This window comes from Podarcis gaigeae (assembly GCF_964106915.1).
Source record: "Podarcis gaigeae genome assembly, chromosome: 13".
Taxonomy (NCBI): Eukaryota; Metazoa; Chordata; class Lepidosauria; order Squamata; family Lacertidae; genus Podarcis; species Podarcis gaigeae.
This window is the reverse complement of record NC_139689.1, coordinates 26,935,925-26,960,120: the sequence shown is the minus strand read 5'-3', so window position 1 is coordinate 26,960,120 and position 24,196 is coordinate 26,935,925. Positions and strand designations below refer to the sequence as shown.

Here is a 24,196-nt window from a genome sequence, read left to right as displayed (position 1 = left end):
TCATAGTGGCTGGGGCTGATGAGAGTTAACTAACATATGGGAATCCAGAGACACTTCACCTGTATGCTTAGGCATTGCTGACTAACATGGCTAAGAAGTGATACTACCCTGACTGAATGTATGAACTGGACCCAAGTCTTCTTTATATGTCTGGGCTACTATCTAACCATCTACAGGTATAAGTTGCAGTGTGAGCCAGGCTTTCTGTGTGAGTGACCTATTGTGTCGAGTTCCAATTAACATGATATTCATCCTCATTTTTGAAGAATGAAGATCATAAGCATTGGGCTGCTGTAAAAGAATCTTTCTTATTCTTGTTGACATATTCTTGTTATAATTATGGCATAACTATGAATAAAGATTCATATTTGAATCCATATATATATATATATATATCACTGTCCCAGAGGATTGTGTTAATTGGGCATGCTAATATAAATTGTTCCTCTTGTGATCAAGGTGGATGAAAATGGTTTCAACGCTGTAATCTCAGGAGTTCTACGCCACTCACTTGTAGGGCCTCCTTGGTATTTTGCAACTGATTGCACACAAAAACAAGAGGAAAGTCTTGGTTTCATTCCATCTCAATCTCTAGCATGGTGGCTAAAGATTTACAGAGTATCACATCACTTGACATAGCTAGGGGATAAGAAGAAAGAAGAATCATGTAATATTTGAAGCAACCAGCTTCAATAAGGTAAATAAATATTAATATGTTTTAACCTGTCCCACCAGAAACATGATTTAGTAATAAAAAAATGAAAGTATATGTACTGATTATCGAGTTGGTGTTAATACAAATGGTTAGGTTAATAAATAGTTAATACAAATAAAATCCTCCGATTCACCAGGAGTAGATTTTTGTTGCAGAAATATTGGTGTTCTACTCACATTATATATCTTAACAGAAGAGATGATTGCATGCTGTATTCAATGAGCGTGCAATTTGTCCACCTATGTACACAAATAGTTCAACTTTACAAATCAACAGGTATTCCATCTTTTGCACAAATGCTTGTACATGTGTAGAGACAGTTTGTACCTGTTCAGTGTATCCTGTGAACAAGCCTATATATGTTTTTTCCCCTTTTAATATTTCTCTGTGAGTAACACTTCTACTGAATCTTTTGTCAGACTGAATAATAAATAGATATGAAGAGAGTTAGCACTGAACTAAAACAGCACTTATCTTTACAGTTTTATTGGAGAGCTGAAACACAACCTGTAATATATGTATGCAACATATGAATTTCCCTGTCCTATGCCTATAGGGCACTCAGTAGACTTGATCAGCAAAGCAAATCATCAAAGAGAAGTGTTGCCACTTCTCTGATATGCAATGGTTCCCCTGTTTCATCTGGCTTGACCTTCACCATTTATTTCCCCCAATTCATGGTGGAAACCAGTGCCTTTTTTCAGAGGTTCTCAAGGATACACTGTACCAGCACTTTTTTTTCTTTTAGAAGAAAAGCACTGGTTAAAAATGTGTCACTTATTGTAGTAACTTCATGGTGAGTACCAGAACCGGTGGAAACTGTGCCTTTGTGTTTGTGCCTGCCTATATGTGTCCTGTAAATGTAAAAGGGAGAGTTTATGGGTAGCCACACCCACTTTAGTTGCACCTAGGAATGGACAAATCTGTCCATTTTGGGTTTCTCTCATTTTTATAGTTTCAACTTCACATTTCTGCATCAGTTTCTGATTTTTTTAAAAGTCCTTGTGAAAATTCAGTAAGATTTTAATGCACCCCCTCCCCAAATACACATTTTGTATGTAATTTTTCCAGTTATACACATATTTTCATGCAAATTCCCTTAATAGAGTGGTTTCAATGGCAGGGTGTTTTGCCTACAGCAATGAAACTTTGCAGGCCGCTCCAGAACATAGTCAGTGGTAGAAGGCTCAGAATTCAAGCTCTGCAATCTCCAGTTAAAAGGCATAGGTAGCAGATGAAGGACCTCTCTCTCTCTTTGCCTAAGACCCGGGGGAGCTGCTGCAGTCAAAGCAGACAATACTGTGCTAGACAGGCAAATATTCTGAAGTTCTGTACAGCTCCAAGACTAGAACTATAGTCTACTTCACACACATGCATATTCATTGACTGTAGTAAGGTACCGTAATAACTTAGATAAGGGTATTAGTCACTGCAGATAAAACACTGCAAACTGAAATGTCATGTTTCCCCACATCACATTAGGTTACCCACATATGTCATTGGACTTTGGCGTACAAGCCAAATCAGCCTATCAGCCTAGGGTTGTGGCATGCCAGCTACTTAACATTCACTGTCCACTTCCCAAGGTCTATGAAATCAAGCTCCAAGACAAAGATGGAAATCTATGGCCCACCAATTGGAGGTTGGAGTCCATCAGTTCCAACCAACATATCCAGTGGTCTGGGATAATAATAACTGTAGTCTAAGAACACCTGAAGGACCATAAGTTTTCCATCCCTGATGTAAGAGATTTGTTCTAGTTTTCCATGTGACTTTACATATTCACACACATAAGATGAACTTCTCTCTTTTTTAAAAGCAAAAACAAAACTCAACATGTTATTTTTGGTTGTCTTACAGAGCAAAGAGTGGAAGAGGAAGTAATCTTACTTATAAGAAGCTGATGCTATGAAATAAAAGCAAGAAAATTATTATTTTCACATCTTCACCAGGAGCACTTAACATGCAGAAAACAAAGATGATCAAAAGTGATTAGGCTACTAGTCAGACATTAGTTTAAAAGAAAACAAGCAGGAGTCATGATTATGGATGAATTAATCAATGAATAGGTTGGTGGTGAAATAGTAGACTGCTAGATGTAGATACAAATAGCAGTACTGAAGAAGCTAAATATCTCAGTGAGGCCATGAGTATTCAAGAAAATGCCACAACTTTGTCTGCATTCATACTGGTGGGTTTTTCAGAGACTCACAAGTTCCATGTGTTAATATTTGTAGTGCTGCTCTCCCTCTATATAATCACCTTAATGATCAATAGTTTGATAATTCTGCTTGTAAAATCTGACCCTATGCTTAACACTCCAATGTATTTTTTCCTTATGCACTTGGCCAGCTTGGAGGGATGCTATATGTCAGTCATAATCCCCAAATTATTAGAGAATTTGTTGGTGAATGCTACATTTATTTCCTTTATGGGATGTGCCATGCAGATGTTCTTCTTCCTGTTTTTTGGGGTTGCTGAGTGTTTTCTTCTAGCTGCCATGGCATTTGACCGCTACGTTGCAATATGCCACCCTTTGCATTACACAATTATCATGAGGAGAAATGTTTGCTGGATAATGGTGACTGGCTCATACATTTGTGGGACTGCAGTTGGGCTGGTCCACACCACTGTCACATTTCGCCTGCAATTTTGTGGTGTGATCATCAACCACTTCTTCTGTGAAATACAGCCACTGTTAGAACTAGTCTGTGGGGACACCTTCCTAAATGAAGTCCAAGTAATTGGAATTGCTCTGATGGCTATCATGCTACCATTCGTGCTGATCATCCTATCTTACATGGGCATTATCTTTACCATCATGGGGATGCCAGTCTTGGAGAGGAGATATAAAGCCTTCTCCACGTGCTCCTCACATTTAATAGTTGTTATTCTCTTCTACGGTACATCTAGTTCCATGTACCTAAAACCCAAATCCAGCTACTCTCCACCACTAGACAAGCTTTTATCATTTTCCTATACTATTGTAACGCCACTGTTAAATCCAATTATTTACAGCCTAAGAAACAAGGAAATGCAGGGAGCCCTAATAAAACTATGGAAGAAAAGGGTTTTGGTAAAAGTTTATAAGTGAATTGATGAATAGACAAAATAAATTATGTTGAAATGAATTTTAAAATGTCTCAAATTCCTTGTTAGATTTGGTGATTCTAAATCTTATGCAATATGCAGCATTAATATGCTTATTATGTATTTTATGATTATTGTTTTATGTTTGCATGCTATGCTTCTTTATTTTGTTACTGTCTTGTAAACTGTCCTATGACCTTTAGACAGAGTGTGGGAAATAAATCTATTTTCTTACAGGAAATGAATTCTTCTACCCACCCCCACCCCGGTTTTTTATTCATCCCTTCTTTCAGCATATAAGTGTTTTCCTGCCATTCTACTGGAACAATGAGAGAAAGTGTGTTTGTGTGAGAAAGACTAGAGATACCACTATCTTCCCTATAATTATTGAAAATACAGTGCCTTAGTCTTTTCATTGTAAAAGCTCCAGAGAATTTAAGAACTAACTGGCAACACCAATAGGAAAACAAATTAAATCAATTGAAGAACCTTGCAAAACCTTGCATCAGTGGTGAGATCTACTATAAATGCTTTAAAGTTTATTGAAAACTGTTTTGAGCAAGGATATAGCAGGTCTTTGTCACTATTGACATGAATAATATCTCAAAAGAGCCAGCATGGAATAAGGTTATCTATAACATTGCCTCTTGTCCATATTCATGCTATGTCTTGTAAGCTACTGCAGTCAGTGAGAATGAATAAGGTTTGTGGGCTGCAATGACATAAGATGCTACTCGTGGTGCTGCTGTTGCTACAGCTCCTGCCCCAGGCCACCAATAATAATTTGAAGGAAAAATGCAAAGCAACAGCTCACAGATATGAAGACGATTTTTTAAAGCCAGGGGACCATGTTATTGGTGCAGTTTTGTCTCTGCGCATGGGTGTATATCCTGAAGACTCCTTCAAGATGCTACCCAAGAGCTTCAGTAAACGTGTGTTCCAGTTAAGTGTGCATGTGTTTAAACAAATGACAGTATCTAGGTAGTTCCAGTTTTCCTTCTTATTGAACATTCCTCCTGATTTGTTTGCACAAAGCTTGCACTGAGATTAGATGGTGTCAACTCTTCATTGAGTATTCTTCTCTTTTTATTTTGGGGAGGGGATATGATATGATGTTTCAGCAAGCAATCCTTATCTCACCTTTGTCTTTATCTTACCTTTACCTTATCTCACACTTTCCATTACATTACTCCATCACCTTTCAAGCAATTGTTATACCACACTTTCCAGCTTCCTTTATCACAGAAACTCCAATTTTGGTGGGAAGTGGGCTTATTGTGCAGATGCACTAATTGTGCGACCCAAATTTGGTAGTTTGTGAATGAATCTCAACCCAAATTAGTGACTGTATAAAGGCAAACCCAGATTTTGAGCATTTAAGGCCAATTTATACAACCTTCAGAGCATGGGGGAGTGTAGGCAAATGAAGACCACTTCATCCACTGCCGAGCAAGAGATTGTTTTACCCAGCTCACAGTTTGACAACAGAACAATCGTTCACCAGCCTGCATCTGAAAGCCTTGCAATAGCACATTGAATGTGTAGTGGGTTTTTGCTTGAGAGAAGATTGATTTTGATTGTTTGGCAGAACACTGAAGCAGTGAAAGAAACCCTTTGTAGTGGGTTAAATGCCCCATAAGCAAGTCCTAAGTGTAAGTACTTAGGCACATGTTTCTGTAGAAAAAGCTTGTGTGGATTGGGCTGTTGCTTGGGAATTTGTAGGCGGACCAATGGACAGAAAATAGCATGTAGTAAATATCCCCAAAATGTTTGGTGTAAAATAGATTTGTAATAGATATTATAAGTTTGCACAAGAGATCCCAGGAATCATAGAATCATAGAACTGTAGAGTTGGAAGGGACCCAAAGGAACATCCAGTCCAAGTCCTGCAATGCAGGGACCACAGCTAAGACTCAGGCTTATTTGTGTCTATGTGGTAAATAACTTTGCCAGTGTGATGTAGTGGTTAGAGTGATGCACTAGGACTGGGAAGAGACCCACGATCAAAACTCCACTCAGCTATGAAGCTCGCTGGGTGACCTTGGGCCAGTCAGTACCTCTCTCAGCCTAACTCAGGGTAATTTGGAACTTATAATATGCAGCGGAAAATCACTGGTGTCACCAAGAGCTCCCTGGAGGAAAGGGAGGAAAGTGAATAAATAAACATGTATTAAAACCCCAAATTCTGCTGCTGAAATAATTCAGCACTCCTAATATGCTGGCTGAGGGGTGTTGGGCCATGGCACATGCCCAGCGGGGCCAGTAGGTCATGGCACCAGCCTTGAGCTCTGAGTCGGAGGAGCTGGCAGAGTGTGGAGCTTCTATATCAACCATGGGAAGTTGACTCAGGCTCCCAACGTGGATTAATCCTAGAATCATAAAGTTGGACATGACTCCAATATCTATGTGTATGTTCCCAAAGTGTATACCTATCTTGTAATAAAGGTCAGTTTTAAATAACTTAATATGCGTTCACAAATTACACAAAATACAGGTGCACACACTCTCACTACGCATGTGTACACTTATTGATTTCTGTAGCTCAACTATGTACACAGATTGCAAAATGAATTCCAAATACAAAATGCAACTGTGTTTCAGGTCTGAAATGGCTGCTCTCTGTTATATTTCTGTCAGTGCTTTTCAATGGAGAAGACTATAGTCATATGCATGTAAAATAACTACAGTGTTTAAGATCTGTTCAATGACCAATGCATGGCCAGATTTCTGGATATCCACTCAAACCGTGCAGTTTTATAACCACGTAGCTGTGTGCGGGTATTTTGAAAAAGCATAAGAGAAAACCTTTGTCTTCTCTTTCTGAGCCATGGTGGTTATCAGCTGTGAAATACATTATCAATTGGGTCTCTTTGCAACCGGCGAGTAGGTGAGAGAAAGAAGTGCTGTGCAAATAAAAAATATATATTACTGTCTTTGTAGGTCGATGAAAAAGAATTATCAGCATGCCTTTGCCTTCAATTTTGCTATTGCTGAGGTCAACAAAGATTCAAACCTTCTACCCAATTCTACTCTGGGATTCCAGATCTATGATAATATGTTCCAAGCAAGATTAAACTATGATATCACACTGTCTTTGCTGTCAGCAAAGAAAAACAGCTTCCCTAATTCCATATGCAGAATGCAAAAGATGTTGGCAGTCATTGGAGCACTTGGCTCTGAAGCTTCTATGCAGATAGCCTCTATCTTAAGCCTCTACCAGATTCCACAGGTAGGGTTGTGTGGAGAGGAAGTTTACAGATAACTGTGCAAGAGATGAAATTTCAATGTTTCTCATGTTTGACACGTTGAAATTTCTGATGTTTAAGTACAAAAAAGCACCAGAGATATGGGATTATATAGATGAGTGATCAGAAATCTGATTTGTGCAACCTGCTGTGATTCCCCTTTTGAAAATTCATCTATTTGTATATGGATTTCTATGTTCTTTTGGCGGTCTGAGTTGCTTTCAGCTTAGGTTGAGACATGTATTTCCACCAGCAGAAATGTACTGCCTTTATTTGGTGCATGAGCAGCACACAGAAACTGCACCATATGAGGATCAAGTTGTATGTGCACTGCACTGTAGTTGTATGCCCAACTATATCATATATTTCAAACTAGAAGATGCTTTTTATATGACAAATGAGTTGTTGCCAGCCATCCTTGAGCAGTTTGTTTCTTTTTTCTTTTTTGAAAAAGTAGAGAGTACCCACTCTTTTTGTTTCAACCTGCATTTTTTAAGAGGCATGATATTCTCATTTTTGTTTGTTTGTTTATGACACGCTGCTGAAATAGCAATAGGCCCCATCTATATTGGCATCCCACTGACTTTTGAAGACATATCTGTTTACACAGAAATTCTCTTGATTACCTGTCTGTTTTAGATAATGTGTTGTTTTAATAAGGTTGTTTTACTGAATATTTAAGTTGTGAATATGTATATGAAATATATATGTTACATATCAAACCCATCTTCTATTCACTATGTCCAGTTTTTCATAGAACATCTGTGATATACTGCAGAACATTCATCATAGATACATCAGAAAAATTCTCAGTAAATGTTTTATGGGTTCAACTTTGTAAAACAACAACAACAACTTTCACAGTTTAAAATACTGCATTTCCCTCTCTTTTCAGCTCAGTTATGGCTCATTTCACCCAGTACTGAGTGATAAAGCCTATTTCCCTTTTGCCTACCAAATGGTCCCAAACGAGAATACCCAGAATGAAGGGATAGTGCACTTGATAAAATATTTGGGATGGACATGGATTGGCCTTATTGTTTCAGATGATGACAGTGGTGAACGGTTTGTGCAAAGTATGAAATGTATGCTCAATGAGAATGGCATCTGTGTTGCCTTTGCAGAGAAGGCACCATTAGTCTTTCTCCAATCCTCTAGTGCATGGAATATATTTTCTAAGGGAAATATCCTGGCAACACTTCATAGGACCAAAGCCAATGTGATTGTTGCAGATGGAGACACTTACTCAATGCAAGGTTTACAGATGATGCTGTATACTGAGTATTACTTGGGAAGGAAACCCAAAGAGAAGGTTTGGATTACCACAGTCCAGTGTGATTTCACCTCAAGTGTTATTTGGAATAGCTGGAACCTGAAATACTTCCATGGCTCCTTGTTCATGACAATCCACAAAAACCATGTACCAGGATTTCAGAGTTTTCTCCAGATGTATGACCCTCACCAGCACCAAAATAGTTTCTTTATGAAAATGTTTTGGGAAGCTGCATTTCAGTGCAGAACTCTAAATAAAAAGCACTGTACAGGCAAGGAAAAGTTAAATAGTCTTCCTGGGACTGTGCTTGAAATGAGCATGTCTGATCAGAGCTATAGTATCTACAATGCAGTCCATGCTTTGGCACATGCTTTACATGCTTTTCGTGCACAAGGGCAAAGAGTGAGGGGAAAACCTGCTGGACTGGATCATTGGGCACTGCTGCCATGGGAGGTAATATGAGATATTTAGTCTCAGTACTTTTGCAATGGGTGCGCTAGTGTTACACATGTTGCTAGTGAAGGTCAGAAATACTGAATCTTTGATGGACTTCAAACACCTTCGCCAAAGTCATTTAGTAAATAAGTAACCATAATGAAGTTTCACAGACTTTCTGTGAAAGACTGCAAGTTCCCAAATGATGCTCAGTAGCTACTCTTAGAATGAGAGGTGATCCTCATCTGACACATGTAATCTGGCAATGCATAGGACTTTCTCTTGTTTTGAATGCATTTATAGTGGCAATTTTATTTATTAATTAAATTTATATATCACCCTTTCTTCTCTCAAAGGAGCCCAGTGCAGGATAAGGAATCTCTGAACCTCCAGTTGCTGTTGAACTCTCTTCCATCAGCTCCAGATCCCTTGATGCTGGAGCTTGAGATGGACAAATCTTTCAATTTCACTTTCTCCCCATTTCTCATTTTTCCAATCAGTGCCTGCATGTCTGCAACAATTTGTTAAGCCCTCTTATCTAGTGTGATTATTTCCTAACAAACACATTTTTGTCTGTAGTTTTACCTAATATGGAAAGAAAGAAAGAAAGATTTCTGCTAAAGTACTGCATTTTTGTATGTTATTCTCAATACTATTTGAATTTTATACACATTTTCCGCAATGTGTGCATTTTGTGCACATTGTTTGGGTGGAGAACGACACCACAGTATTCAGAAAACTGACAGTTTTAAGGACATAGATGTGTCTGTGATTAGTTCAAGAAGAATGAATTGGGTAGTTTCTCATTGAAATGCAAATAAAATTGAATTTCTTTCCCATCCTCTCTCAGGGGTGATGAGAACAGTAGTCAAACAAGAACTGGAGGGCCAAAGGTTCCTCATTCCTGATTTATAGCTTCAGTTGCTTTAGCTGCCAAATGGTAGTGTGGAAATATCAGTATAGCAATCATATAGTAGCTATCACTGAAATCAGAAGGAGATGCTTTTTTCTTTTTTTTTACTGAAGTACAATTAGAGAGAACTAAGACTGTTGGTGGGTTGTTGTTGTTCCACCCAAGATGTGGGCCTTCTAGTATCTAAGTAGATTCATCTGCTTATCCAACACCTCTACTTGTATGATCTTCTGGTGACACCTTACGCAACCTTTGGTCAATAATCTGTTAAAGTGTTGGCTTCTCTTGGAGGTACATACAGTAGTACCTCTAGTTATGAACTTAATTCATTCCAGAGGTCCATTCTTAACCTGAAACTGTTCTTAACTAGAGGCGTGCTTTCACTAATGGGGCTTCACTAATGGGGCTGCCGCTGCGCCCCTGGCACACAATTTTCATTCCCATCCTGGGGCAAAGTTCTCAACTTGAGGTAACTCTTGCAGGTTAGCAGAGTTTGTAACCTGAAGCATTTGTAACCTGAGGCATTTGTAAGTTGAGCTACCACTGTAATCTGTTTTGCTCTGCAGAGTTGATACCATACTTGCTTTTAAATTTGTATTTATTTATTTAGATGATTAATATAATGCCCTTTGCATAGCTCACAGGCCACTTTACAGCAACCTCAAATAAGATAAAAATAATTCATAAAATAAATCCATTCTTAAAATCAACAAATGATAACAAATATTTATATAGCTAATGGTGAGGCTATAGGCACACTGTAGAGTGGTGCGAGGGTTTTGTTCTTAACAATTTCGTGTTTTTTTAGTTTTTGTGTGTGTATTTGTGCTTATAGCCTGCCCTCTATCAAACTGTCGAGGGTGGGTTCAGTGGCAGACTTTGGGCTCTCAAATTTCAGTGGCACCCTGTGTGATGTTAAAATTCAGTGACCCCCCTACCTCTCAAACTCTGTTCTAGAGCATTGTTGTTGCACCCCCTGCAACATGGCACCCTAAAACCTGCTCTGGTGGGTTGTACACAATATTACAATTTAATTAATATACAGTTCATTATAATGATAAATTTGCTAAACAAACAAACAAAAACCACAGGGGTAAAATAGGAGTGAAACAATTTAGCAATACAATGTTTCAACGAAAACAATATTCAGCTTCCTTGCAAAGTTATTAAGCTAAGTGCTGAGCAACAAATACTCCAGTTCCTGATAGCAGTAGGGGGAAAAACTATCTACTGTTATGATAGTGAAATTTTGTTATGAAACTGATCTCTCTCTCTCTCTCTCTCTCTCTCTGTGTGTGTGTGTGTGTGTGTGTGTGTGCGTGTGTGTGTTGAATGGCATTAATATATAACTAACAATAAATATTTATAAATCCTGAGATTTGGTTTTCCCATCTAGCTCCAGGCATTTTTGAGAAAAAATCATTTCAACAACAGTGCTGGGGAGGAGGTATTCTTTAATGAAAACATGGAATTGTCTACTGGATCATATGATATTGTTAACTTGGTTACTTTTCCAAATAAATCTTTCATCCGAGTAAGAGTTGGAAGGGTAGATTTCCAGTCTTCTTCTAATGAAAAAATTACCATTAAGAAAGATGCCATTATATGGCCCAATGTCTTCAACCAGGTGGGTAATTCAGATTTTAATAATTTGTCATTTTTCATAGTTTCCCAAAATCTGTGGGATTCAATCTAGAAAATGAAATGAATGAGTTCCATTGTTTCTCAAGACATGAGGGTTTGGGGGTTGGGGTTGGGTTTGTTTGTTTGTTTGTTTGTTTGTTTGTTTTAAAAAATCCTCTCAATTTGCCATGAAAGAGCTTATTCCCTTACCTCTAATAACTAAAGGCTTTAGTGATGAAGAACTTGATTTTGGCACATACCAAATTGACCTATGTAGAAAAAATAAATAAACCTAAACTGCCTCTGTTATTTGGATCAACTGAATCAACCTGATAACTTCACTTTAAAATGATACATAAATATCTCAATGGTGGACCAGTTAGATTACACATAGTACTTTGACATTGCATGTGAGTGGGACAAGGTTTTCTGCCCAAGTTTTATACCTAGTTATTTTATTTTAAACACTGGAATGTGATCACCTTGTCATTGTCTTTTTAAAATGAGGTTAAATATACAACTTCAGGCTAATATACAGAGAAATGAATTTATAAACTGAAATTCACCGAACTGTATTTTCTTCTTTTTATGGTTAGGCATTGCCGCCTTCTATGTGCACTGAAAGATGCCCCCCTGGATACCACAAAAAAGTTCATGAGAGTGAACCATCTTGCTGCTATTATTGTTCTCAGTGCCCAGAGGGGACCATTTCACAACAGACAGGTAGGTAATTTCAGAGGCGCTATCCAAACTATAGTATTTCAAATGTTAATTGTTTTTAATAGACAGCCTATATTATATGCCTGAATTTTTCATTCAGATCAATTGGCCGCATTGGATAAGATAATGTGTAGTTATGCTGACAATGTGTGTGTGTGGTGGTGGGGTTAAAAAGTTAGCATTCCACCACACAAAACCAACCAGACATGAGCTGTATATTACTAGATGCTTAACCTCTACATACTATTTTCAGATCAGTCAGAACACAATGATAAAATATTTTTGGCCTAAGGCTGAAATAAATAGGCACATACAGCTAGGATAAAAAAGGATCTCTTTATTAAACGTTACATACAAATCCTACAGAAAAAAATATAGGGGAGGGAACTGGCTCAGACTAAGAAATCCCATGGCTGTAAAGGTGACAAAACCATGCAAGCCTATCCACTGACCGCTTACCTGAGCCACACACTGAATGTGAGTAGAGGAAGTCTTATATCATCACCACCCTTCAAGCCTTACAACTGTCTGAATGAGGAAATTTGGCATCAACGACAGTCCCTATCCTGCTCCCAGGCTGTCCATCCTTCAGGTACAGCTTTGAGAGGGACCACCCACCCACAAGGTAGCCTACGTGAAGGGGTGCCAACTTGAATAAAATATTGGGGGGGGGGAGGTAAGCCCTGCCCCACATAATCAATCATATGACATGGTGCATGCATACAATTTGAATGGTGATGCCCATCAACTTGCCCCTCAAATATTTTATGGGGGAGAGGGCTCAAGCCCCCTTGGCCCCTAAGATTTTGCACCTATGTCAAAGTGTGTCATCAACCTGCCCTATGAAGTTCCTTTCCCCACGTTTCTGCCAAAGTGACCAGATTCACCTATTTAAACACATGAAACTGAAATGCCAAATTAAATATCAGCAAATTGAACAATATAGTCAAATCAACCAATCAGCATGACTAGCCAAGTATTAAGGCAGCTCACCTAACAATCTCCTATTCCAATCCTACAGTATGGAAAAGGAGGGGGAAGGGACTTTCTCACAAATCTAGACAAGCCAGCCAAAAATTCCTACTCAGCTCCAAAGTGACTACAGCAACCACAATGCAGAAAAGGGTGGGAGGGTGCCAAACAAGAAAAAGGAGGCTGGATGGGCTTAAATAATGCTCCTTTAAGTGTGTTGGTGTGCTGTACACACTATGTCTGTTTGCACATCAGCAAACCACATAACAGTGGGGGCTTCAGTGCCAGCTGCAAATTTGCCCCACTTCCCAGAACAATATTGGACATCAGAATAGGGATTATCTAGCTTTTGTAGATTATTGACTGATGTGCTGTGTTGCATGATGTAGGCTGCATGCTGAAAAGCTCTGCCATACAGGAAATTTATGTGGTTTTTTTTACAGATGCATATCAGTGTGAAATATGCCAAGAAGCTGAACATCCAAACAAGAAACAAAACAAATGTATCCCTAAGGTTACAACTTTTCTAGCCTATGATGAGCCTTTAGGGAAAGGGTTGGCTTCCACTGGACTTACTTTTGCTCTCCTCACAGTCCTGGTGCTTGCAACCTTCATTAAACACCAGAAGACACCAGTTGTCAAAGCCAACAACCGGAGCCTTACGTACCTTCTGCTAATCTCCCTTTTGCTTTGTTTCATTTGCTCCTTGCTGTTCATTGGACGACCCAGAATAACAACCTGCCTTTTCCGACAAGCTGCTTTTGGAAACATCTTTTCACTTGCACTTTCTTGTGTATTGGCCAAAACAACCACTGTGGTTGTAGCATTTATGGCCAGAAGTCCTGGAAGCAAGATGAGGAAATGGGTAGGCAAGAGACTATCCAACTGCATTATCCTTTTTTGCTCTCTTATTCAAGTTGTCATCTGTGCCATCTGGCTATTCACATCTCCCCCTTTCCCAGATCTTGATATGGTCTCACAGTCTGGGCTGATTGTAGTGCAATGTAATGAAGGCTCAGAGGCTATGTTTTACATGGTCCTGGGATACATGGGCTTTCAAGCCAGTATCAGCTTCACAGTGGCCTTCTTAGCCAGAAAGCTGCCTGATAGTTTCAATGAAGCCAAGTTTATTACTTTTAGCATGCTGGTGTTTTGCAGTGTTTGGATATCCTTCATTCCAACCTATCTGAGCACCAAGGGGAAATACATGGTGGCTGTGGAGATCTTCTCTATTTTGGTGTCCAGTGCTGGGTTACTTGGTTGCATTTTTGCCCCCAAAATGTTTATTATTTTTCTAAGGCCAGAAGTAAACACAAAGAGCAGCTTCTTTAGGAAAAACAATTTCACAAAATAACTTAGGGAAATCACACTATTCTATTCCTAGAAACTGACTGCATGAAAGGCATTGGTATAAACACAGGAATTTGTAGAGTCCTTCATGGGTGCCCTTCTGCATACAAGAGAAAAAACACTTAATTAAAAAAAATCAGTTCATGTGATAGCACTGAAATAATTAGAGAGATGCATAATGTATGTTACACTTGAAAATTTGTTGTATATGTGATCATAGTTGGCACACACCCAATATATTTTTTCCCTAGTGTGTTCACTAGGGAAAAGTGAGGAGGAATTAAAGAACCTCTTAATGAGGGTGAAAGAGGAGAGTGCAAAAGATGGTCTGACGCTCAACATCAAAAAAACTAAGATCATGGCCATTGGTCCCATCACCTCCTGGCAAATAGAAGGGGAAGAAATGGAGGCGGTGAGAGATTTCACTTTCTTGGGCTCCATGATCACTGCAGTTGGTGACAGCAGTCACAAAATTAAAAGACACCTGCTTCTTGGGAGAAAAGCAATGACAAACCGAGACAGCAAGTTAAAAAGCAGAGACATCACCTTGCTGACAAAGGTCCGTATAGTTAAAGCTTGGTTTTCCCAGTAGTGATGTATGTAATCCGGACCATAAAGAAGGTTGATCACTGAAGAATTGATGTTTTTGAATTCTGGTGCTGGAGGAGACTTTTGAGAGTCCTATGGTCTGCAAGAAGATCAAACCTATCCATTCTTAAGGAAATCAGCCCTGAGTTCTCACTGGAAGGATGATCCTGAAGTTCAGGCTCCAATACTTTGGCCACCTCATGAGAAGAGAAGAGTCCCTGGAAAAGACCCTGATGTTGGTAAATATTGTGGGCACAAGGAGAAGGGAACGACAGAGGGTGAGATGGTTGAACAGTGTTCTCGAAGCTACGAACATGAGTTTGAACAAACTGCGGGAGGCAGTGGAAGACAGGAGTGCCTGGCATGTTCTGGTCCATGGGGTCATGACTAAATGACTAAACAACAACAACAACAGTGTGTTCACAATTATCACCCAAATTTACACCCTTACATAGAAAAAATTCATCCAGACTGGACTATGATAATTCCCACTGTGCATGCTGCCCTTTAAAAGTCCAGAAACTAAAATTGACTACAAAATTAGGCCAACTGAAAGGTGTTTAAGAGGGGTGAGGGTAGAAATCAGGACATATTGTAGCCTTATTGGAGTTCACCAATTGGGTCTGCGTTGCTCCGGGACAGGAGGAAGGAAGTCAAAATGACACAGGGGTTGGTTGAAAGAAAGAGTTAATTCTGCTCTCCGGACAGCAGAAGGCACTTGCATGATTAGTCCCCAGCAAGTCCAAAGAAATAACAGGTTTCATGCAGTTTATATATCCTCCAGGCACCCTCTCACTCCTCCCCTAGGAGCCCAATCACGTCGGCCTACGTACGCAGGTTGACATCACATATGTTCCTGCCCTGGTACTCTCAACCATAAAAGGATCTTCCTTCCTGCATTCCTGACCATAAAAGGATCTTCCTCTTCCTACTCTTATCTGGGAAGACGTCATAATCTCCGGGAACATGCTTTTGGCATTTTCCCCGGACATTGGTCTTGTGCGTATTTTGTGGTCAGCACATAAGATAAAGTTCTGACGTGTTTTCGTTGCTCCCCTGGGGAGCCAAGGCCATCCCTTGCCTGTCCTGATAAACGACAGAACTGTTTATGCAGTTGTGTCCTTATTATGGTTTTGCTCAACAGTTCAAGCTTTACACATTTAAAAGTGCTCTCTTTTGAAAGAACGAAAAGGGGGGGGGGGTTGAGTCAGTTTTAAACTTGCTACACAGAAACCCATTCCTTCAGTATCACTTTTCTGTCATGTGCCAGGCAGGGTCATCACCTTAAAAAATATTATTGCCTGTTTATCTGTTTATTTTGTAACACAAAACCACACAATAAAAACTATTATATAAAAAAAGGATTACCGTTCTACAGCGGAAATATCTGGCATTTATTATTGCTGGTGGCCGACCTCCGAGGATATTGAGTGACGGCAACAATAATAGGACACATCTGCTTGTATCGCAAGTCCAATCCAGGATGGAAGGTGTTGGACTAGGCAGTCCAATAGTTTGACTTAATATTAAACACCATAATGTAACTCCAGTCCCTAGAGAACACAATTTTGCCACAACAGTGTATTGGTGAATGGTGGACATTTCTAACCCCATATTGAACAGTTTGGGGCATAAGCATTAGAGTGTGCTCATATGCTCACATCTAGTTGGTTACATGTATTATTCTGTATAAATAAAAATGATGTACTCTTAATTGGATTGTGGGGTGTATAGAGTGTAGTTTAAAGAAGTGGTAGAAGAGGGTTTTGGGGAAAGTTTGTAAGCCTGACTTGGAGAAGAAAGTAGATATCTTTCATGAAATCCACATGTCTCAACTTGTGGTTGTCCTTAACCTGAAAGGCAACTGGGACCTTTAAGGAGTAACATAAAGTCAAATTAACAAAAGGGAGTAGATGATTACGCAAAGTGCATTTGGGGAAAGTGGAATTAAATAACTTCAGTAAAGGAGAGCACACCACATCTCAAGGCAATATGTTCCCTAGTCAAACTGGGGAAGTGCCTAATGTTTCTACACTATTTTATTTCACTTGAGCAGATTTCCCTTGTGTGTTTTTTTGTCCCACCTTCTCTTCTTTTATTTTTCTCCCCCAGATAAAAGTTGTATAGATAGAATCAGATATGAAAAATATTAAGAATGTCTGCACATGTTTATTCCGTTCAGGCTTTAATAAACGTGACACATCATACTATCCTAGAAAGGTAAAGTAAAGGTAAAGGGACCCCTGACCATTAGGTCCGGTCGCGAATGACTCTGGCATTGCGGCGCTCATCTTGCTTTATTGGCCGTGGGAGCCGGCGTACAGCTTCTGGGTCATGTGGCCAACATGACTAAGCAGCTTCTGGTGAACCAGAGCAGTGCACGGAAATGCTGTTTACCTTCCTGCCAGAGTGGTACCTATTTATCTACTTGCACTTTGACGTGCTTTTGAACTGCTAGGTTGGCAGGAACTGGGACAGAGCAACGGGAGCTCACCTTGTCATGGGGATTCGAACCGCCGACCTTCTGATCAGCAAGCCCTAGGCTCTGTGGTTTAACCCACAGTGCCTCTGCACTTATTCAGAGGCTTTCTTCAGGTCCATAAAGGTGCATATCTTAATGCCTGAAACATGTGTAGGAATAAAAAAACCCCTTTATTAAAAAAGACATTCAGAAATTTGCTTGCTCACCAATAAGGATGGGAATATTAAATTAAGGCAAAGGTCATCTGATTCTGTGGACACTCATTGAGGCTAGGGCCACAGGGAGGCAAGGCAAGCTGCACCCGAGCCAGGTCTTTAGGGTGGCGGTGGTGCCTCCTTCTTCTCGTGGCTGGCATAGAACAATGCATGCGGGGGGGGGGGGGTCAGATTTCCTGAACAGTATGGGATAAAGGGTGGGGTGACTGACAGGAGAGGAGGAAATCGCTGCAGTTCAGAGGAGGCAGCATTAGTCTGTCCAAGCACTGATATTTTGATTCTTAAGTCAGTTGCATGGCATGGGGTATATTAGGTCTTACGCTCTTTCAATATGTGAGGTTTCTGTCTTTTGGCTATGCCCGTCCATATCCATACATGACCTGTGTCCATCGCCATCACACATTTGGTGTCAGGGCCCTGCACATGTAGACAAATAGATGTGTGAGGCTCTTCTATTGCAAATAGGAACACTGATTGGATAAGTTCCCCATTTCTTTGGAGGAGCAAAGTCCAGGTAGGCCATATTTACACCAGTGCCAAAAGTGTGTCTGACAAGGGTATGCCTAGCATAACATCTGCACTGGATGTGACACAGCTAACTGCAATCCTTATTTCATGACAGGGCCTCTGGATTGTTGCCTTCAGCATCATACAATTCCGTGTAGTGACTGCAAAATTCGGTTCCTGGTTAATAACATTTTTCTGTCACTAGGTGAAATCAGACAGGTCACACTTTCTCAACTGCCCTTTTGCAGAATGGCCATAATACCCTCTCCTTCATAGGGTTCTTCTGTGAATCCCCCTTTACTGCCCACCCCCAAATATGAATATACTGTACCCTGCTGACTGAGAATATGACTTCATGCATCTGATGAAAACTTATGTCAAAATAAATTGACTTTGCTAGTAATGCAGTCAGGCAAATTCCTCTGAGTATGAAGAATCTTGTGAGGGAAAGTTATAACTGTTTTATAAATTGTGAGCTTTTTTAAAAGAAAGAAAGAAAGAAAGAAAGAAAGAAAGAAAGAAAGAAAGAAAGAAAGAAAAGAAAACAGTTCCTTTAATTTTTTTACTCCGGTATTTCCGTTTGTTTGTTTTTCAAATAATTATTTTTTTTAAAGAAACCCGTGTGTTATCTTATTTTTATGATATTGTAAGCCACCTTGAATTGGTATTTTGACCAGACAAGTAGGATATCTTCTACTACAACATATTATAAAATAACGTTATTTTAAGGTAAAGCATGTATGTTTGGGTTGCAGTTTAATTCTGCAGCTTTTGAAAGATGCCTAGCTTCTCTGTAATTATCAGAAGTACTGTAATTCAGCGTGTGCTGAAGCCCCAAAGGATTTACAGATATAACTTTCAAAATTATTGATATTATGAATAAAATAAAGGGGGAAAGGCAAAGTTGCATGTCCTTACATAGCCTTTGAATGTGAGGTTATGTAATCTCAGATTAGATGCTCAGGATAGAATAAGCACATAGATACTGTTCAGTATAATTCCCACTGTCTCTTTTTACAATGATCCATAATGTTGTTCTTTATTCTGTTGCTTCTGATGCTGCCTCAAGCCATCAGCAAGAACATGAAGGGATGCCACAGAGGAGAAAGAGATACTTCTCAGTTTGATTATTATAAGCCTGGTGACTATGTCGTTGGTGGACTTTTATCATTGCATGCCCTTGTTAATATACATGAGAACTTCACAGTTATACCCATAAATTTCAAGAACAGGGTGTTTCAGTAAGTCTGTTATTTTATTTGAATGTAGGGCAAATTCCAAGTTTGATACCTTAATATCAGGGCTAAGTAACTTGGTGGTGAGAACAATTTATTAGCTCTACTCAGTACCATAGCAATAACTTTCATGGCAACTGTAGCATATGCCAGTGTGGAGTCATATGAAGTGAATGGTGCCTATTAGACTACTTTACATGTTCACCAGAACTTCCAGAGGGGTATTTCATTGCATCATCAAACACAGACTCCTATAGTATCTGAAAAACTAATACTTCCTTTGGCTAGGATAAATGCTTTTAGATGTATGTGGCATTCTACTTAATTGGCAGGGGTGCATAGGCAAAGAGGAAGAAAATAAACAATGAGAATAAATGGCATTAAAATGAAATCCAGCTCCAAGACAGTGGTGAAGTTAGAATTAAGTGCAGGATAGGACACCATACTGTATCAATATTGCCTAAATAACACATCTGTAAAGGATGTGGCCCCCGGAAGCTGTAATTTCCGGGAAATCTGGAAATTGAATGAACATGGAAATCTCCTATAGTATAATAGGTTAACTGGAAACCAAATGCCTTGTTGAGAAGGAGGTGTCAGCAACAAAGCCAGTTGCATATGCAATTTGAAAGAATGGTTCAGATCTACTTGTTGCAGTTCAACTCCTCCATTATTCTGTTCATAGTGCACTGTGTATGCAATGCATCTCTCTCTCTCTCTCTCTCTCTCTCTCTGTGTGTGTGTGTGTGTATTTCAAATATCATATTTAAACAGCAAAGCCATGTTTCTATGGATGCCCCTTAACCGAGCAATTCTCTTTCTCTGGAAGTTATGTAAAGCCTTTAACTGGCCATTTTGTGTATGTGTGACTACCAGGCAACATAAGAGAGAAATCTTTCTATTCTGGCTCCCCAGAAATCAGCCAATAGTGAGTTATTCTGATGAACTCTAAAATTTTATTTTTATGCTTTTGCTTTCTGTTTTCTTGTGGGTTTGAATCATGTTTCCTATGAGAGTCTTGAGAATGCAAATGAAGCAGCTAAAAGATGTATCAAAAAAATCTAAGTCAATGACTCTCATTTTAGGCCGATGTTGAAGAACTTCCAGCATGCCTTCGCCATCAATTTTGCTGTCAATGAGATCAACAATAATCCGAAACTCTTGCCAAATATTACCATTGGGTACCACATCTATGATAATTTCTTAGATGAAAAAATGAACTATGATATCATCCTCACCCGGCCATCATCTCAAAAAGAAAGATTTCCTAATTTCAGGTGTGGAAAGCAATATAAAATGTCAGCAGTTGTTGGTGGGCTATCCTCTGATGCTCATATGCAGATAGCTGCTATTTTAGGCCTCTATAAGCTGCCACAGGTAAGGATATGCAGAACCATGTTCTTCACCAATTCATTATGGAGGAAACAACCTCTTGTTGAATCTGTCAAACATTTGATTGGAAGAGCTCACATCAGGGAGATAAACACACTAAATGGAGTCTTCCAGATGAAGTACCTTTGCACACTTTTTGCTGTTTTTAGGACAGGACTGACTACTTGACTTCTTATATGATAGACATCTCTTGCAATAGATCAACAGGTGCTTCACAGAAGGAGACATGAAGGTGTGATTTCACTTCCTCTCTCTTTCCTCCCTCTCACACATGTTTGCACAAGAATACCAAATGAAAGAGGGGGACCCCAAAAGAAAGAAATAATAATAATAATTTTGATGGAAATAGTTCTGTGTGCATAAGTGATCAAGACACTGGGCATATTGGTAGAAACTATGGAGTACATATGCATAGAAACTGGAAATTGGAAGGTTTAGAAAGAATATTATGACTGTTGATTAATATATAATACTGATTGTTTTCTAATTTATTTAATTTTAAAATGCTTTTAATTTCTTGTTACAAAATTATATACACGTAAATCATAAAACACGGCATGACAAACAAACAAAATGGTCATTAGGGTGGTAAATTACTAAATGTACTTTACAGTACATAATAATGCGATGATTAAAGTAAACCACTAAATGAGTTCTTCAGCAAATTCTTTACATGGGATTTGTATTGATGTGCAGGAAAGCCCAAGCATGTTCTGTCTGGTATACAAATGGAATGTGGAATAGGAAATTAAAAAATAAATAATGGTGCTAACACAAAAGACAAAATAATAATAATAATAATGCAACAGGGTCAGGCCCTGGGCCCCTTTCCAAACCACCAGGTTTCCTCCCACCCTCTTGTCCCCTCCCCCACCTTGCAGACCATAGGTGCCAACTCCTTGGGGTCATGGATGCCCAAGCACCCACAAAATTCCCCATGAAGGGGCTAGGCACTTACAAATTTAGGTGCCAGGCCCATGCATGCTGCATGGCACCCATGGCCCCAGGCGCCAATGGTTGCAGAGCCAAGTTTGCATTCCTGCTGCAAAGAGATGGCTGATGGTCAATGTGGATCTTGGGCCAAATAAATGTTAGTAACTCTGGTATGGAGTACATGACCTGCATTTCTCAATTTTATTTTATCTCTCTGCATACTGGATAACATTGTTTGCCCCCCTCTCACAACTGCTGGAAGAAATTACCAGCTAAGCAGTGATGGGAAGAGACTGAACAGAAAAGTGGTTAGCAGTGACTTCTTAGTTATTTATTTTATTAGGATTCTTCTATTTTCCTCTGACTGGGCCCAGGGAAGACTTCAGAATTCTTTGAAGGTAGAGTCCAGTTCACCTGTACCTACTTTTATGTGACAAAATTAAACTGCAACCAGGTTTTAAAGTCTTTTTCGCACCTTATGTTCTTTCTCAACAGCTCAGTTATAGCTCAGTTGACCCAGCGCTAAGGGATACAACTCGGTTCCCTTTTTTCTACCAAATGGTCCCCGCTGAAGCTTCTCAGTATGAAGGAATAGTGCATTTGATCAGATATTTCAGATGGACATGGGTTGGACTCATTGTTTCCTATGACAATTTTACACCTGAGGTCTTGGGAAATTTGAAATCACTATTTAGTATGAATGGGATTTGTGTTGCTTTTACAAAAATAGCGCCTGGTCTTTTCATTGAGAGGGTGAATAAAACTACAAACCAGATGTTTTATGAAAATGATACCCTGACAGCTCTTAGTATGACTAAAGCCAATGTAATTATTGCATATGGGAAAACTTCTCTTATGCAACCTTTACAGTTCATATTGACTATACATGAACCATTCAAGAAGAGGCCATTAGAGTATGTCTGGGTCATTTCAGCCCACTTCGATTTGACCTCACCTTTTCTTCATACAAACTGGAATTTCAAATTATTCCATGGTTCTTTGTCCATGGTAATGCATGGAAATGAGGTGCCAGGATTCCGGAACTTTCTCCAGACCTTTAATCCTTACCAGCACCAGAATGATGCTTTTATCCAGGTAGTCTGGAATGCTATGTTTCAGTGTTCCATCACAAATTCTGTTATGAGGGAAATAAATATCAAAAACTGTACTGGGGAGGAAATGCTAGGAAGTCTTCCAGAGACAATGTTTGAGTTGGATATGTCTGGTGAGAGCTACACTATCTATAATGGAATCTATGCCTTGGCACATGCTTTACATGATATTTACTCCTCCAGAAAGCCATTGGTGAGACAAACAGCAAGATTGGACCTTCAGACAGTAGAACCTTGGGAGGTAATGTTTTATATTTAGTGGCACTACTTTAACTGTGAGTTATTTTTTAGCTATTTGAGAATCTGATTGTGTCAAAACAGTGGAATTTTAATAATAGTATTATGGAAACACTGATAAACCCTTTACTGGTCAAAGTGGCTTTGTAAGAAACCTGGCATATATTTCATTGAAGCTTCCTTTCAGTGAAAAATGATTTTAAGCAGAACATATATTTCTACATGAAAATATATTATTTGCAGATCTCTAACTAAATATTAAAAAGTGAAAAACAATTTTGTGGAAACATCGTTTTACTTTATCCTGCAACATTGTGAGGAAGATTGGACATTCAACATAAATTATTAGTTAAGATTGGTTACAATTAGCTAGTATGGACAGTTGGCTATAATTTGCTTTAGGTTGAATGGAACCCTGAAAGAAAGTACTGATAGAAGCATAGATTATTATTAAGTGGTTCAGAGATTCCCTATAAGAATTTGATTGGATTTATACTCAACACTATCATCCATGGTCTGCCAATGTAAAATAATCTCTCGTGTTTATCTTGTTATAAGTTATTACTGAATATTTCTACCTTCACATTCCATTGAATAATAATCAGGCTTTGTCACAGTTCTATGGTCCTCTAAGACTGAATGCTGACCCTTTACATCAGCCTTTGCCAAACATTTGCCCTTCAAATGTTGTTGGAGTACTTTGTCATATGAAAATCACTGGTGCCATGGAAATCTTGGTGCATGTGATCAATTCAAGAAGATGTGCAGCATCTTATTCATGAAGCAAGCAAACAAACAAACTGACATTTGATTAATATGATGTGGACCTCCTTTATCAAATGATTTGTATCTGATTAGTGGCAGCTAATTTTAGTCACCCATTTTACACATAAGACTCAAAGGCTGGGAGGTTGGGAAAAGAAAAGAAAATTCCCAGGTGAGAGCTAGGAGGATCTGTCCCCTTTTGTGAGAAACAAGGGTTAAGATCTACCTCTAAAACAGGTCTTTGTATTTCCCCCCCTCTTCTTTCTCTTTTTTGTTTCCCTTTTTAATTGTTTTTATTTGGATTAGCTTTGTTTTTATTGTTCTGTACGTTGGAACTTTTTGCTCTTTTTAAAATACTTTCTCCCTAGCATATTATTTTTTTTTCTTTCACTGC

General features: G+C 39.0%; 3 protein-coding genes across 3 annotated transcripts in view; all 3 read left to right on the top strand.

Moving 5' to 3' along the window:
• Window positions 1-24,196, top strand: part of LOC310830553 (olfactory receptor 2AP1-like) — a gene marked incomplete at both ends in the record, with an annotated part of 456,446 nt that overhangs the window by 280,162 nt on the left and 152,088 nt on the right. The window lies entirely within an intron of this gene.
• LOC310829628 (olfactory receptor 10A3-like) lies at window positions 1,885-3,820 on the top strand. The gene has a single exon (XM_083708334.1). The coding sequence runs from the start codon at window positions 2,862-2,864 to the stop codon at window positions 3,807-3,809; it is 948 nt and encodes a 315-aa protein (XP_083564460.1). The 5' UTR covers window positions 1,885-2,861; the 3' UTR covers window positions 3,810-3,820.
• On the top strand, window positions 11,037-14,740 carry LOC310829582 (vomeronasal type-2 receptor 26-like). The gene is made up of 3 exons (XM_083708238.1): window positions 11,037-11,298; window positions 11,891-12,017; window positions 13,430-14,740. Exons 1-3 carry the CDS (start codon window positions 11,137-11,139, stop codon window positions 14,338-14,340), a joined length of 1,200 nt encoding a protein of 399 aa, XP_083564364.1. The 5' UTR covers window positions 11,037-11,136; the 3' UTR covers window positions 14,341-14,740.